The following is a 14,767-nucleotide window of genomic DNA, read 5'->3' as shown; positions in this document are numbered from 1 at the left end:
CCCTCCATGTGAGGATTTAATGTTTAATTCATATACAAAGCTAAAGCGCTTTAAAAATAATGAATATTAATTTTTAAAAAATCATGTGAAGATTTAGCCTTTTTGGTTTTGTCTGATTAGTACCTTGTATTAGATACTTGGTAAATTGAGATTGAATTGTCAGTTGGTGACAATGCTTGACAGATTTACTAATTAACTACTTGAGACTGCCTATACTTCAATTTTGCCATTATTAAACCTTTGTTGATAAAAGTGTGGCTTTGTTGATGAGGGATGTAATGTTGGGATAGAAAGCTCCATCTTCAAGGCTACTAGACATAGGAGCAGTGTTAGAATAAGCATTTTAGTAATTAAGGAAAGACTGTTAATAGGTGACACCGATAGTTATGACAATGCACAATGTAGAATGACCATTTTACCATGTTTCACATGAGTTTCTCAATAATGTAGAAATAAGCAGTCAACCTAGACTTGAGTTACTGTATAAATTTTATGCAGTTACTTCTTTGAGGTCATCTTTGATTGATTCTAACTAGGAGTTCACATACCAAATTAATCCTGAAATTCTTGAGCTAGATAACACAGGAATTTGCTTTTGCATAGATCAAGGTATGTTGCTTCAAAGAGAAGTGTTGATTGCCACTATGTTTTAAAATTAGACAACAACTTGCTTCTTTATTTCATTTGTCCCCCCTCTCCCTCATTTGCAACTGGAAGTGAATTTAGGACTCAGGGTAACAACTAAAACAGGTGGATAATTAGGCAGATTTCATATGTTTCTGTATCTCTCTCTGTCTTCTGAGAAGACTGAGCCAAAGCATAGGTGACCATAACTATATTCTTCTGTTTAAGTACAGTGTTTGTTTTGAATAAGGGAGGTCTGATAATTCTTGTGATTGCAGCAGGGGTGGACAGGAAATTTAATCTTTTGTGCTGCATTTTTTTTAATCGCTCCTTGAAAGTTGCTATTTATATTAAGAGGAACTAATGGGAGGTTTCATAGAAATTCAATGAGCTACTTTTTCTAAAGATCTCAGTATGATATGGATGCTGTGGTGTGCCGGTAAATGTATAACAACCATCTCTTTTGGCTTCATTGCTGCTGCTACACTGCTAGCCACAGAACAGCTGATCGGTACACTGGGTATTATAGCTCAGCTGTGCTGTCAGCTGGCTCACAAAATTGTCAAATTGTACAAACCCAACCACTAACTTACCTCCTTTTGTAGCTCAACCCTTAGAGTTGGGTCACATCCAGCCTGCCAGTGGTGATGGAGGATGTGAGGGAAGACAGGGTTGCTGGGATAAGATTGAGCCTTGAGCAAAATGTTATTTCTGAATATGCTTTACATAGAATTTTTTTCAAATTCAATTGAAGCATTGCTCATCTTGAAAAAAATTATTTTAAACCAAATTCTTTATCATTTCTCTTTTAAAACTAGAAGTCCATATTATGTTGGATGCCCTTTTACCATCAGACACTTACTTTAGATTTAATCCTCTGATGAATGAAGATATACCTCTGGATGAAAATCGTAAAGAAAAACTGAATCAGTTGCGGACAGATGGCATCCAATATTTAGAAAGAAATGAAGAGAAGTTGAAAAAAGCTGCCAAAATATTAGCACAGGAAAAAAACATTTTTCAGAAACTGAGTAACTGGATGAGATTAAAAGCTGATATGTATGATGGCTTTCCAATTCTGTCAAAATTGTGAATATGTAAAATGCTACACATCATAGGTGTAAATGGTTGTATATGAAACGGGATCAACATTTGTTAGTCATTATGTATTTTTTTTAATTCAATGAGCAAACAAGCTATATAAAATGCATTTCAATCTCAGTAGCTTGTTGCTAGCTTCTTTGATTGGATCTGAAGGTCCTGTGTGCAAACAGAAGGAAAACCTGCCAGTCTCTTTCTTCCTTGTCTCCCTGTCTGCCATCCACACACTTGATGTTTGTCTAGGCCCTTGAAGCCAGTATTTGGCAGGATATGAATGTGCACATCAGCAGTAATTATGACCATTGCTGATGCTTTTTTCTGCAAAGAGAACTCTTAAGAAAATGGGGGGTTCATGATTTTATGATTTCTTGAAGTATATATGAGTGTTTCAGAACCTCACTTCACACCACTTAAATTCAAGTGCTGGTATACTTTTTTTTTTAAACCTGAAGTCTAAATTTGTGACAATTATGGTACAAAACTTTTATTATATTGTGAATGCACACCAAAAATCATGCAGTTTACAAAATCATACTGTGCTTATGTATTATTGAAAGATTACAGTGTGAGAAGAACCATAACAAATACCTTGCTCTGCAAATAATTGAGCCAAAGTTAATAAAACATTTTAAGTCCCATTGAGATTAATGACAATAAACAGACTTAAATCCATTGGTAGTATTTCAGCTAGTTTGCTGATTGAATTACTATATATTATAGACTTGCAGTACACTGCCATTAAATGTCATGAAAATTGCCTGATGACAAGATCTGTGCATGTAAACTTTTGTTTTAAAATGTTAACAGTGTTTTGTAGTATGTAATGCTTTAACCCATTTTACTTTATCCTATTCAGTATTTGACATATTACAATAAAGTCCATCACACTTAATATCTATTTTTCAAAAACTTTTTAAAAACTTTTCAAAGATTCTGGTCCAATACAATTAATCTGCTATTTGAAAAACAAAACCCTTAGAACTAAGTCTTGTAAGAAATAAATAAATATGCAAAGGTATATCTTTATGTCCTCATTGTGTGATTATATTAATTATATGAAATCATCATGCCAAATCATGTTTTCATATTTAACCTATGAACCTTCACATGCATGTTATTTAAGTCAGTAGCAAAAGAAGACTTTCTGGTGAGGAAAGTTTTATCCAAACTAATAGCATTTTCAGTTAATAGGGAAGCCCTAAACTAAAATATGAAACAATGTTGGCAGCTGATAGGGTGTTAGAAAGACAGGCACATTGTGATTCGTTCAGTTTTGAGTCAGCAAGTTTTGGGAACCCTGCCATTGTGGTTTGTAAGCCGTAGTTTGTGGTTGACATATCAGTCATTTGTGGTTTGTTCAGTAAACCATATTTAAACTGGCTTAGTGAAATATGAGAACCAAATAAATGGCTTACCTGTGATATGCGTTTCCTCTGTGGTTAGGAGTAGTGAACAAAGCCATGATTTGTTTATTTACAAGTCACAATTGTTTAGATCTATGCAAAACAGCCTAAGCCATAAACAGTGGTTAATAAACCACCACAGCTGAGTTCACAAAACATGCTAAGCCAAAACAACACAAACCACTTTATCACAATATGTCACCTTAGGCAATATATCTTCCATAACCACTGATAAAGAAGAGCAGCAGATGAGGACTGTTGCTTTCATGTCCTTGGCTTCTCTGGAAACCATTACCTTTGAAGTAGAGCAAAGGTGATCTAGGCAAGAGCCCAATTTATATGCAACTTATCTCCCCACAAGGATTTGTGCGTTACCACCAAATTGTTACTTTTAAGACAACAGCAAAAATAATCTAATTCATATAATTCATCATCAATTTTTGCTCCCTACCCCCACCCTGCTTATTCTTCTTAATGTTGCCCTTTGTTCATCAGTTAAAAATTACATGTGGCTCTTGGCCTTGAAACAAGATGCAGAACCTTAATAAAAAATGCAGGCTAATTCTTACATATTTTTTTCGGACCGACTTGTGACTTGTTTAGATATAAGGAAGAATATCCTGACGGTAATATCTGTAGAGTAGTGGAACAGTCTGTCTATGCAGGTTGTAGATTCTCCATTTCTGGAGGTTTTTAAGAAGCTGGGCAGCCACTACTCGCAGATAGTTTCACTGGCTTTCCTGCACGTTACAGAGGGTTGGACTAGATGATCCTTATGGCCCCTTCCAAGTCTACATAATAGTAGTAGTAGTATTTATCAATCAATTTTATTTCAGTCAAAGACCAGCCCAGAACTAATAACAGCAATTACTCTAAAGTAGAAATCATATTGATAGAATAAAATAAGGTAAAGATTAAATCATTAACGTAAAATTACAAAGTACAGGAATTAAAATGCGAGAGAATCCTATAAAATTGCAATTCATTTTACAATGAATAGTTTAAATGCTATAAATAACTAGATGTCATGAGTAAGGATGGCGAGCAGGGGGCTCCCATCCAGACTGTTAAGCGCATGCGTAGCACTGAGGAATTAGGTGGCCATTCAAAGAGAGACAGATTGGGACCGCCTTAGCCTTCGGGGTTTATATGTCTGGGTTTTTCCCACGCTTCTTCAGTTTGTTAGGATTACTGTTATGTATTAGCAATAAACATTAGAGACCTGTTCCCTGTCTCAGTGTGTTTCCTGGCTGTCAGGACACTAGGATAGATAACTCTAAAAGGACATAATAGTAGAATTTATAAGACATTACGAGAATGTAAAGCTATGCTAGCTTATATTAAGTCTAATACTTGCTGAAGCCCTGTTAGGATTTGTTGGAATTAAGACAATTATGGTCCAACCAAGTATAACAAAGAATAGCAAAATAAAACAGAACAGTATGCATATATTTAAAAGGAAAAGAGGAAAAAAAAGGTGGGGTGGGAAAGGAAAGGAAAGGAAAGGAAAAAACAAGAGAAAATACGTTATGGAAGCCTAGTTAAGGCTCGGTATCACATCACTTGGAGGAACTGTTTACATTTAATCATAGCTCTGACACAGAACTGGGCTACATTGTCTGAAATCCCTGCCACCTGGTCAGCTGGCAAGAGACTGAGGTAATCAGCCTCCAGGCTGCCCGAGTATTGTGTTATACATGGGGAAATATATGTATCTCTCAGATTTCTATAAAAAAGGCAATACAGCAGCACATAACCCACAGTTTCAATTTCCCCCTCACGGCAAGGACAGAGCTGTAGCTCTTTGGGTATCTTACAGAACCTTCTCCCCAAGAGGGCAGAGGGAGGATGTTACAGTGAGCAAGAGTAAAAGCTCTTCTGGTGTTTAGGGGGACCATATTGCAGATGTAATGTGCAGGAGCAACACTTTTTTGTGGGCTCACTGAATTAATATATAATGGAGCCAGGTTAAGATCATTTTGCAGTCTTTCTCTGGCACGTTGCTTGAAAAATGCTTTGGCCTGATCTGGTCCCATTGGAACCAGTACATTGGGGGAGAAGCCACAATGGCTTAGGGTAGTACCAAGTAATTTTTGCCAAGAAGTCTGGAATTTGTCTGGAAGGGTAAAAAAAAGCCAGACAACCTGGGCTGAAAGTTGATTTGAGCCAGTAACTAACTTGTGCTATTTAGGCATGAGTTTTGATTGGAACCATTCCACCTTCAGCCCGAAGAGTTGAGACAGGAACACAACAGGGAACCAAAAACAAGTGCCTTAGGAAGCTTGATCATACAGCTTCTAATGGTTCTAGGTTCTTACATGCACGTATTTGGAAGCCGTAGGACAGCTGTGATATTACTTTGGCCTCAAATACTTTTAGTCCACCAGGTATATCATAACCTCCCATCAAGCAAAATAATCTTAGTATGGCAGCTACTTCTTCTGACCTTCTCTTTTAGGGACTGAATTTGGGGTCTCCATGAGCCAGTGAAATGAAAAATAATACCAAGGTATTGGAAGGCCTGAACTTGTTCAATATCATTCCCACTTATTTCCCACTTAACGATTTTATCTAGAAGGCTTCTTTGAAAAGTCAATAATTTTTGTTATTTCATCATTAATAATTCAACTTTTGTCTATGCAGTAGGAGGCAATTGATTTCAGGGGTCTCCTCAAGCCAATGGGTGAAGTACAAATGATGGCTGTATCATCTGCATACAAGAGAAGTGTGATAGGTCTACCGGCCAGGCTTGGAGGAGGATGTTCTAATTCTGTGAGTCTTGCCACTCTATCATTAATATAGGAATTAAATAATAAGGGGCTAGAATATAACCTTGCTTTATACCCTTATAAGTAGGCACCAGGTCAGAAAGATGTCCTTGGTTGTCAAATCTTATTTGGATATAAGTATTGTTATATAGCATTTTAATGAGTGCTCACAAGCATCTATCAATAGAAAATCTCTCCAGTTTCGACCACAGTCATTCTCTGGTGTAAGAATCCAGCCAGCCTCTGACTCAGCAAACGAAACTCTTTCTGAGTCAGAGGAGGAAATAAAAACTTAGTGGGCTGAAACTGGGAAAGCGAAACCCAGAGGACTTGAATCCTGCTTCTGCTGCCACCAAGGATCTTCTTGCCAAACCCAGCAATCTCAGTCTCACATCCAGCCTCGGACCTCCGCAGTTTCCCGGTGCACATTCCACGTGCATTTCCCATTCCATTTCAAGGTTCCAGCCATGTCCAGAGTCTCAAGTCCAGCCTTGCTGTGCCTCAAGTCCACTACCTATCCCTGAGTCTTTGGTGCCACCTTGCAACGTTTCTAGCTTGCAGCTTAGTTCCAGGTCTTCAGTGCAGATTCAGGGTACCTCTGACCTCCAGTCTCACCAAGGATCTCCAATCCAGTTTAGCCGTGCTTTGAGTGCTCGACCTGGTTCCGGAGTTTCACAACTATCTTGTGCACCAGATTTGCAACCTTGTTTAGAACTGTGTTCAGTCCTGCTGTGCCTCAAGTTTCTTGCCTAGTCCAGGGCTTCCAGCCAAGTCCAGCCTTGCTCCGAGTTCTCAGTCTTGCTCCGAGTTCCTAGTCCAGAGTATCCAGCCTAGTCCAGGGCTTCCAGCCAAGTCCAGCCTTGTTCCGAGTTCTCAGCCTTGCTCCAAGTCTTCAGTCCCCAGTATCCAGCCCAGACTGAGTCATTGATTCCAGTCCGGTCCGGTCCTTAGAACCCAGAAGTATCCAGGGATCTCCAGCCAGCCCCGCCCAGTGTTCTGGTGCCAGCCTGTTTCGAGTGATGTTCCAGTTCGAGATCATTCGACTTCAGCTTCAGTAGCGTCTGGCATTCCAGCTTCTTCCAGCCTTCCAGCCTTTAGAGAATCCTGCTCCGCTGTCTTGCTGCTGTCTCCTGCAATCTTGCCAGTTTCCTTGTTGCTGTCCAGTTGGTCTTGATTGAACCCAGTTCTTTCTTGATTCTAAGGACTTATTTGTTGTAAATAGTTATTTAATAAAGAGTATTTTTGATATTTAATCTGCCTGGCCGCCTCTAAGTTAGATCAGGCCATCTGGAGACTGAGTCGAAGGCTGTTTTAAAATCAATAAAAGCCGCATACAAAGCCCCCCTAGTGGGGAATGTATATTTCTCAATTAGATGATGTAGGACCAAGCACTGGTCCATGCTTGATCCCTATCCTGAACCCAGCTTGCGATTCCACAAGAATGGTCTCCTCTTCCAACCAGTCCATTAATTTCCAGTAAAGACGTCTACTATAGAGCTTACTAATAATGCTTAATAGGCTAATTGGGCAATAATTGGATGTGTCAGACCTCTCTTCCTTTTTAGAGAGACAATAATAGAGTTGTTCCATTCATGGAGCATTTTTAATGTATGATTTATAGCTGTAAACAGAACTGCTAGAATTCATGTCCACCAGTCAGTGTTTAGTTTAATCAGTTCTGGTAGAATGATGTCTCATTTTTCAGTTGTACAATTAGTTTGGAGATTTCATTTGGAGTGACAGTGGGCCAATATGGTAGGTTCTCCTGAACCACTTTGGTGATTATAGAGTTACAGCTTTCAGAAGTATAAAGTGATTGGTAATAAACCTCCCCAGTAGTAGTAGTAGTAGTAAGAGGACAACTTTAACAATATATCCTCCAAATCGTCTTATTGTAATTCTTTGTCCTCCATCCAAAACACAAATCTTTTCCTAGATGATTGCTATTCTCTCGAATTCAGCAGGTCAGAGTTCATAATATTCTGTGGGGAGAGAAAAAGAGTGAGGTTTGGAGCAGAATAATCTCAACAAAGCAAGCCTAGAGCCTGAATAAAAAACAATGTTCTTGTATGGATTCAAACAAAAAAATATTTCCAACAAGCATTCCCTTTCAGAAAGCAGGATTTTCTGAAGTGGATAAATAAATTATTAAAACATGAAATTAACGAAGGGAATATTTGGAGCAACGATTCTGTAGTAACAGGTTCAACCAGTTGTTTAATCTTCCTGTAGTCATGGCACTTGTATGGTTTTCTCTCATTTCAGGAAATTTTTAGCTGTGTCTGCAATAAATAGGTATAAAAATGTTCCTCAAACACTTGTTCTGTTCTCCCAAAGTATTGTTCACAAAGTAGCTAAAAAGACAAAATGAAAATCATTTTGAAAAGCTTTTTAGCTTTATTGTTTTGGAATGAAACTTTCTTAATTGTTACATGTGCATTTGCTACATATGTCAAGTTTCCATGGCTTGGTTGCATTTTCACTAAGAATGTTCTGAAATACCAAGGGCGATAAAAGACTTTGCCTTGTCTTCTTGTTCAGCTGTTGCCAGTGCAAAGACAGGCTATTGTGGATAATGGGAGCTGCTTGTAAAATCTTGATTAAAGAATTCATGGTTAAAAGCAGATAATGATGAGCTTGACTTGCCCTTTGCCTTGCCAAATACCCCCCAAATCTGCTCAGAGTTCTCCAGACTTTGGAAGCAGATTTGGAAGGTTTGACTATTTGAGAAATGTTGCTTTACAAAATGCCATTTATATTATTCATTCTAACAAAATAAGATCTAAACTTCTAGCTTGCTTGTAACTAAATGGTTACAACTAATAGTTAAGGCAAGAAAGATCTTGATATGTATTTTCTAAAACAAATAAACTTCTTTTGCACATGATATCTCTAACTATAAAAACATTTCAACCCAATTCAATCAATACTGCTACAAAAATTAAAAGTTCTGGAATGATACATTTAACTTTTTGTTTCAAATGTTCGACTTTTATTTTATCAAATCTTTGGTTAGTTTGGTTCCATGATTGCCTTACACCATTAAAATATACGGCACTAAAGTTGTTTTGGGCACATTTAGATTTAACTTAAAGGCAAAATTCTACCAACTGGCCAGCATCAGATAAGGAACTATTGTTGCTGAACCTAGTGGATTCTATGGTCTTTTTATACATGACTGACCCTTGGTGACTTAGCACAACTACCTATGTTGGCAGCATGTGACAATTTTTTTTCTAATCCTTTCAGCTGCCACAAAGAAAGCTGCAAGGCTGACATTTCTGTTCTAACTTCCTGGCTTTTTTTTTTCAATCAGCCTAATGGGGAACATAATCCATGGTGCTTTGTTAGGGCTACTACAGATGGGTAGAGTGTGTGTGCACATAAAACCCAAACAGCCATAGTTTAGGACTTAAATTCAAATAGTGGTTTGAACTAACTGCCAGACAGTTTTGGTTATGACCAGAAATTATTCTTTCAAGAAATATATGTGAGTACTACATCTATTTGTTGGATGTTGATGTGGTTAAGAAGATAAGCACAAACAATACAGATCACTTTTTACTGATAATGTAGAAAAATTACTTTAAGATCATATGCTCTATGCAGGATGTTATGTTAGTTATAGTCAAAAGCATAAAGTCAGTGCCCTTTGGACCAACTCCTCCAGTCAGGATCAGGGAAAATGAACTCTGATAAAGTTTTAAAGTAATGCTTATGTATCCAATAAAACCTCACAATAGCCTATCAATCCCCAAAAAGGGTGTATCCATATGGTAAGTTAGCTGAGTTACAGTCCCTTGCTCCTCAGTTACATATGATGATGATGTGACAATGTATGTGATCAGGTCAGGTATAATCATGGTTATAGTTAAGCTAGTGCATACCTCTTCCAGTGTTTCTCAACCTTGGCAAGTGTAAGATATGTGGACTTCAACTCCCTGAATTGAATTGAATTGAATTGAATTGAATTGAATTGAATTGAATTGAATTCTGGGAGTTGCGACTGTAAGCAGAGCCTCCCAGTTCAGAACAAGCACAACTGGGGCAGAAGATGGATTTGGATTTGAAGTTTCATTTTCCATAGCTGTCATTAGATTTGCAGATGGAAGCCTCAGTAAGGAGCAGATTTGCACAACTACAACCTAATATTCCAGCTATGACCTTTCCTGAATTAGTTGGACTTAATGACTGTTATTCATGCCTTGGTTAGAGAGCAACTTGGCTACTGCTACATGCTTTCTGTGGGGCACCCTTTTAAAACTGACTAGAAATCATAACCGATGCAAAATGTAGCAGCTAGGCTGCTAAATGGTACAAAACAGAAAGGTTTACACGATCCTAGTACACTGGGATTGCACTGGCTGCCAGTTTCCTACCAGGCACTGTTTAAGGCACTGGTGTTGACTTCAAAGCCCTACAAGGCTTGGGGCAGATTATTTAGGGGTCTACCTCTCCTACTGTTAACTAACCTGGTTACCTACGAAGGTAGATGGCAGAAATACCCATCATCCTGATATTTAAGACTTAAACTTTTTTCATCTAGGTTTTAACAGTTGATTATATTGAAGTTAGTGACTTAATATTTTTTATTTAAATTTTAATTACATTGATTTTACTGTTGTTTTTTATACTCTGCATTTTTCAATTGTTGTAAGCGACCTTGATTTTTTTTTTTTAGTACAAACAGAAAGGCAGGGTCAAAATCAGTAATAAATATAATTTTTTTGCATCCTTAAATGCTGGAGTTCTAACAGTGGCTAGCTTCTATCTTTAAAAAGTGTAAGGGGAACTCTTCAATGGCAAACTAAAGCAGTTAAGAGGGCATTTATTACCACATATTACAGCGAGTTGTTGATACAAAAGTTAATTTTTGATCAGACCGCTCAACATCCTTTTGTTTCTGGAAATGGTTGTTGGTTGTTGCCAGTTTTCATCAAGAAAACATTGCTGGATGAGGAAGCATTACATTCTTTCACGGTGTTTTTTCTTCAGCTATATTTACTTTCTCAGTTGTTGGCCTGCACTGTGGAAAGACAGAAAACACGCAGAGAAATCATTCTGTAAAAAAGGGCCTGTGCCACTTACTAGTAATGTTCCAGAGCTACTGAGTTGTCTTGGCAGATCACAGAATAATATCAGCAACAGTTCCTGGTTTAATTATACATTAATTTTGCTGAGGAACAGCTATCTTGTTTAGAGAAGGTACATTCCATTATCCCTCATTTACAGTTCTTTTGAATTCATACCTCTTGTTAGTTTTTCAGTATTAAGCAGTCAGTCATGATAATTTCATGATAATTATTATCATTTATTCCTCTGAGATTTCTGTTTTTGACTGCTATAGGAAAATTTTATTCTCTTAGGTCTTTCTTTTTGTATTGTAAACAGCAACTGAACTGTGAAGGCTAATTGATTTGGACTGTTTCAGGCCGTTGCACACGTACACATTCCTTTCATAGATTTGTTTTTGTAAGACCTGGCACCCGAAGCATAAAGATATACTCTATCCAGTGCCAATTAGACTTTGCATTCTCAACAGGACCACTTGCAAGATTATGTGACCATCATTTTTGCAAATGTAGAGATGAGAACATTACCAGCTTGCCAGAGATGTTCCCTATCTCACCCTCATAGAAAAGCACATTAGAAGAAGAATGAAGGCCCTCCCAGATATTTGCTTCCACTCAGATTAAACTGGTTCACATCCATACTGGATGCCTTAGCTGATCTGCCAGATAAAAGCCAATTTCAAGTTTTCAAACCAATTTCAAGTTACAATCACAAGGTTCACTGGGACCTAAGTCAATACTATTGATGAAGGGGTGGTGATGGTGAGGGAAACAGAGGGGAAAAAGCCAGGGTTCAAGGGTAAATATATATCCTGGGAGCTTTATAAGAGGGTGACTTTGCAGATGCAGGCTTTTGATTGACATATTGCAGGCACCAGGTCTAGTCAAGGCCCCCTTCTTTGACCTCCTTGTTGGAGATAGGAATCCTACTCCCACCACCTTTTTCACTGAGCTTCCTCTGCTACCATTCTTCTCTGGAGACTGAAAATGATGACTGGTCATGGGTCTGTCTATATGCATCCAATTCTTCTGTTTGGCTGTTTCAAGCTACTACAGACCTGCTTTCTCAACAGGAACAGACTGGTGGTGGCAGCAGTAGGTATTCAATAGCATGAACTCTAATGCTGGCTATAGGCAGCTTCTTCTTAGACTACTGTTTCATTCATTGAAGGTATAATTCTGTGGAGAGGGTATTTTTTTAAATTACAGCCTTTCAAACATAAAGCCTATATGGCACATTTAATAACCACAAAACTACATGGGTTACTGCAGATCAGATTATCTTTCTATATTTATGTGTCTGTTTTTCTGGCCGTTAAGTGAGCCTGCAAATCATTATTAAATCACAATCAATGTATCTCTCATTCACCAGGAATATAGAGAGATTTTAGTTAATATAGCTACTGAATTTCTAAGGAGATGGTACTGTCTCATCTTCCAGCTCCAAAGTGACTAAATCATGCAGTCAAGAACCTACATAATATAATTAAGCATTTGGACTAGAAGATTGCAACTGCTTTCAAACTTAACTCCATCTATGATTCGAACCATTTCTTTATTGTCTATCCACTTTTCTTCTGCTATATGCAAAATGAAGAAGGGAAGATCCACAAAGCTCTTAATATACTTTAATGTAATCCAATCATTTTTGTTTTAGATACATGTTAGAGTTTAGTCCACGAAATAACAGCATATCCCCATCCTGGCATTTAGTCTAAGTAGTTTGCCTTTCTGAAGTTTCCAGCTTATTTGTTTTTATGTTGTTTTATGCTTTGCAGTAATTGTTTTCATATTATTTTTTATGCTTTGCAGTAATTGTTTTCATATTATTCTTATAGACTGTGTGTGCATTACACACTAAACCACAACGACCTGTATTTTAGCAATGTAGGTTCAATGCACTCAGCCATTATTGTGATTAGTTTCTGTTGTGCATGTCTGTTGTGCAATCTATGGCTGAGATAATAACAGATAAGAATGTTGTGTGAATACAGCTACTATATGTCTTTATGGAAATGTCCCTAACCTACCAACTCTCTCCATTTAAATATATTTCCATTATGCCACTCCACTATGTTGTTTAAAACTGAGCTGTCTCTTCCATCATGTATTGGAGATTTTTAGCATTTATATACAAATATAAATATATACATGGTATTCCCTTCCACATGCATGTCTGCATTTTTTTCTTGAGGTCCTCTGACCTTCATGAAATTCTATTAAACTCTCAACTACAATCTCAACATTCATATATTAGTTGTAATTACTGCTCACGAGGACCTCTTCCACAAACAACAAAGATTTCATGAAGTTTTAGGAAGAATTAGGTCTCTCTGCTTAGTATTTTAAGAACACAGCACATCACCATGCAAAAATTACAGTTCTATGTAACACAGCAATTAGAAAATCATTGGACTTCTAATCATGCAGACCTAATTGTGTAGTGCTAAGAGGGGTAAAGGTTAAATACTATCATTTGACTTGAATTAAATGATAGTTTCATGCAGTACTTTCTATATTTTACAATTCAACCTTCTGCTTGTGGGTCCATTGTATTAATGGGGAGGGGTTCATATAATATGGCTAAAAATAAATACACTACTGTTATTGCTGTGTACCATTATATATAATAAGTAAAAGAATATGGACTTATTTTTCAATATGGATATACAGTACATTATTTTGTGTACAGTATATGGAATGTATACAGTTGTGTATATATAGTTTTATAATCTATAATGAAATACAATTAAGAACTGCAAAGTTAACTCTTTATGTAGATAACTTGTCCTCTCTTTTAGAGAGAAGAGATACTATGTTTTGCTGTGCAATATAACTAGTTGGTTGTTTCTCCCTGTAGAACTATTGCAGGTAGTTAAAGACTATGAAAAGGAAGTTTCTGAGAAGAGCAGGAGACAAATGAAAAAGTTTCCAGTGAAGCTAAGAAACAATTAAGAGCAATTTTTAGGACAGAGATTGCAAGTGTAAAGATAGTAAAGTGAAAAGTAGCCATCCTTTTTTGATCTTCTGAGTTAGGACGTAGACTATTTTTCACAGAATTGTGGATCATCTAATTATTGAAATCTATTCTCCCCTATTTTGTAGTTTAATTACTTGTTTATTGTTTCCTCTGCTTCTGAACATTTCTTTTGTTTCTTCTCTGCTTTCCACTTCTCAGTTACATAAGACCCAGCCTTTATGATGCACCTCCCAACAAATTGCTGTTTTTTTCCCCCATCCTCTTTTAGAGAATAGAGGCCCAGGTGAGCCGAAGGAACTGCACAGTGTTCATGGTTTCTACTACTGAAAGGTATTATTGCTAAAGAGAAAAGGGTTATGCATGTTCAGCTGGGTGAAGTGATTAAATTTACAGTAGTAGAAGCCTATTTCACTACAGAGCTTACTCACATTTACAATTTTTATTTCTGAAAGCCAGTTCTGTCACAGGTTGTCCTTTGTTTGTTATGTTCTCCTATTCCCTAAGAGCTCAAGCTGGTGTAGCTAGGGGTCTCTCTCAATTTTATCACCACAACAACCTGTGAGGTAGGTTGGATTGAAAGATTTTGACTGGCCCACAGCTGCTCTTCACGTCTGTGGTCAACTGGGAACTTTGACCTTGGTCTCCTCAATTCAATCCAGCACCTTCATTATTTTACTCCTAAATACTGCTAAAAGTTTTCAGAGAAGCAACTTTTCCTGACTTGTTGGATGGGATGTTCTCCAGATTTCTTATATCTCACTTTCTTTTCCACAGCTTCAGTTTACTTATAAGTACTCTAACTTGGTTTTGTATGTTATA

At 37.3% G+C, this 14,767-nt stretch overlaps 1 protein-coding gene across 1 annotated transcript in view; it reads left to right on the top strand.

Moving 5' to 3' along the window:
* Positions 1–2,617, top strand: part of PNPLA8 (patatin like phospholipase domain containing 8) — a 29,138-nt gene extending 26,521 nt beyond the window's left edge. Inside the window, exon 10 of the mRNA XM_063309427.1 lies at positions 1,443–2,617. Coding sequence (XP_063165497.1) covers positions 1,443–1,717 — 275 coding nt within the window. The 3' untranslated portion in view covers positions 1,718–2,617. The remainder of the gene's footprint in view (positions 1–1,442) is intronic.
* The last annotated feature ends 12,150 nt before the right edge of the window (positions 2,618–14,767 follow it).

Source organism: Candoia aspera, chromosome 7 (assembly GCF_035149785.1).
Source record: "Candoia aspera isolate rCanAsp1 chromosome 7, rCanAsp1.hap2, whole genome shotgun sequence".
Lineage (NCBI taxonomy): Eukaryota > Metazoa > Chordata > Lepidosauria > Squamata > Boidae > Candoia > Candoia aspera.
Note: the sequence above shows the minus strand (reverse complement) of the source record. Positions and strands in the feature narration are given on the sequence as shown.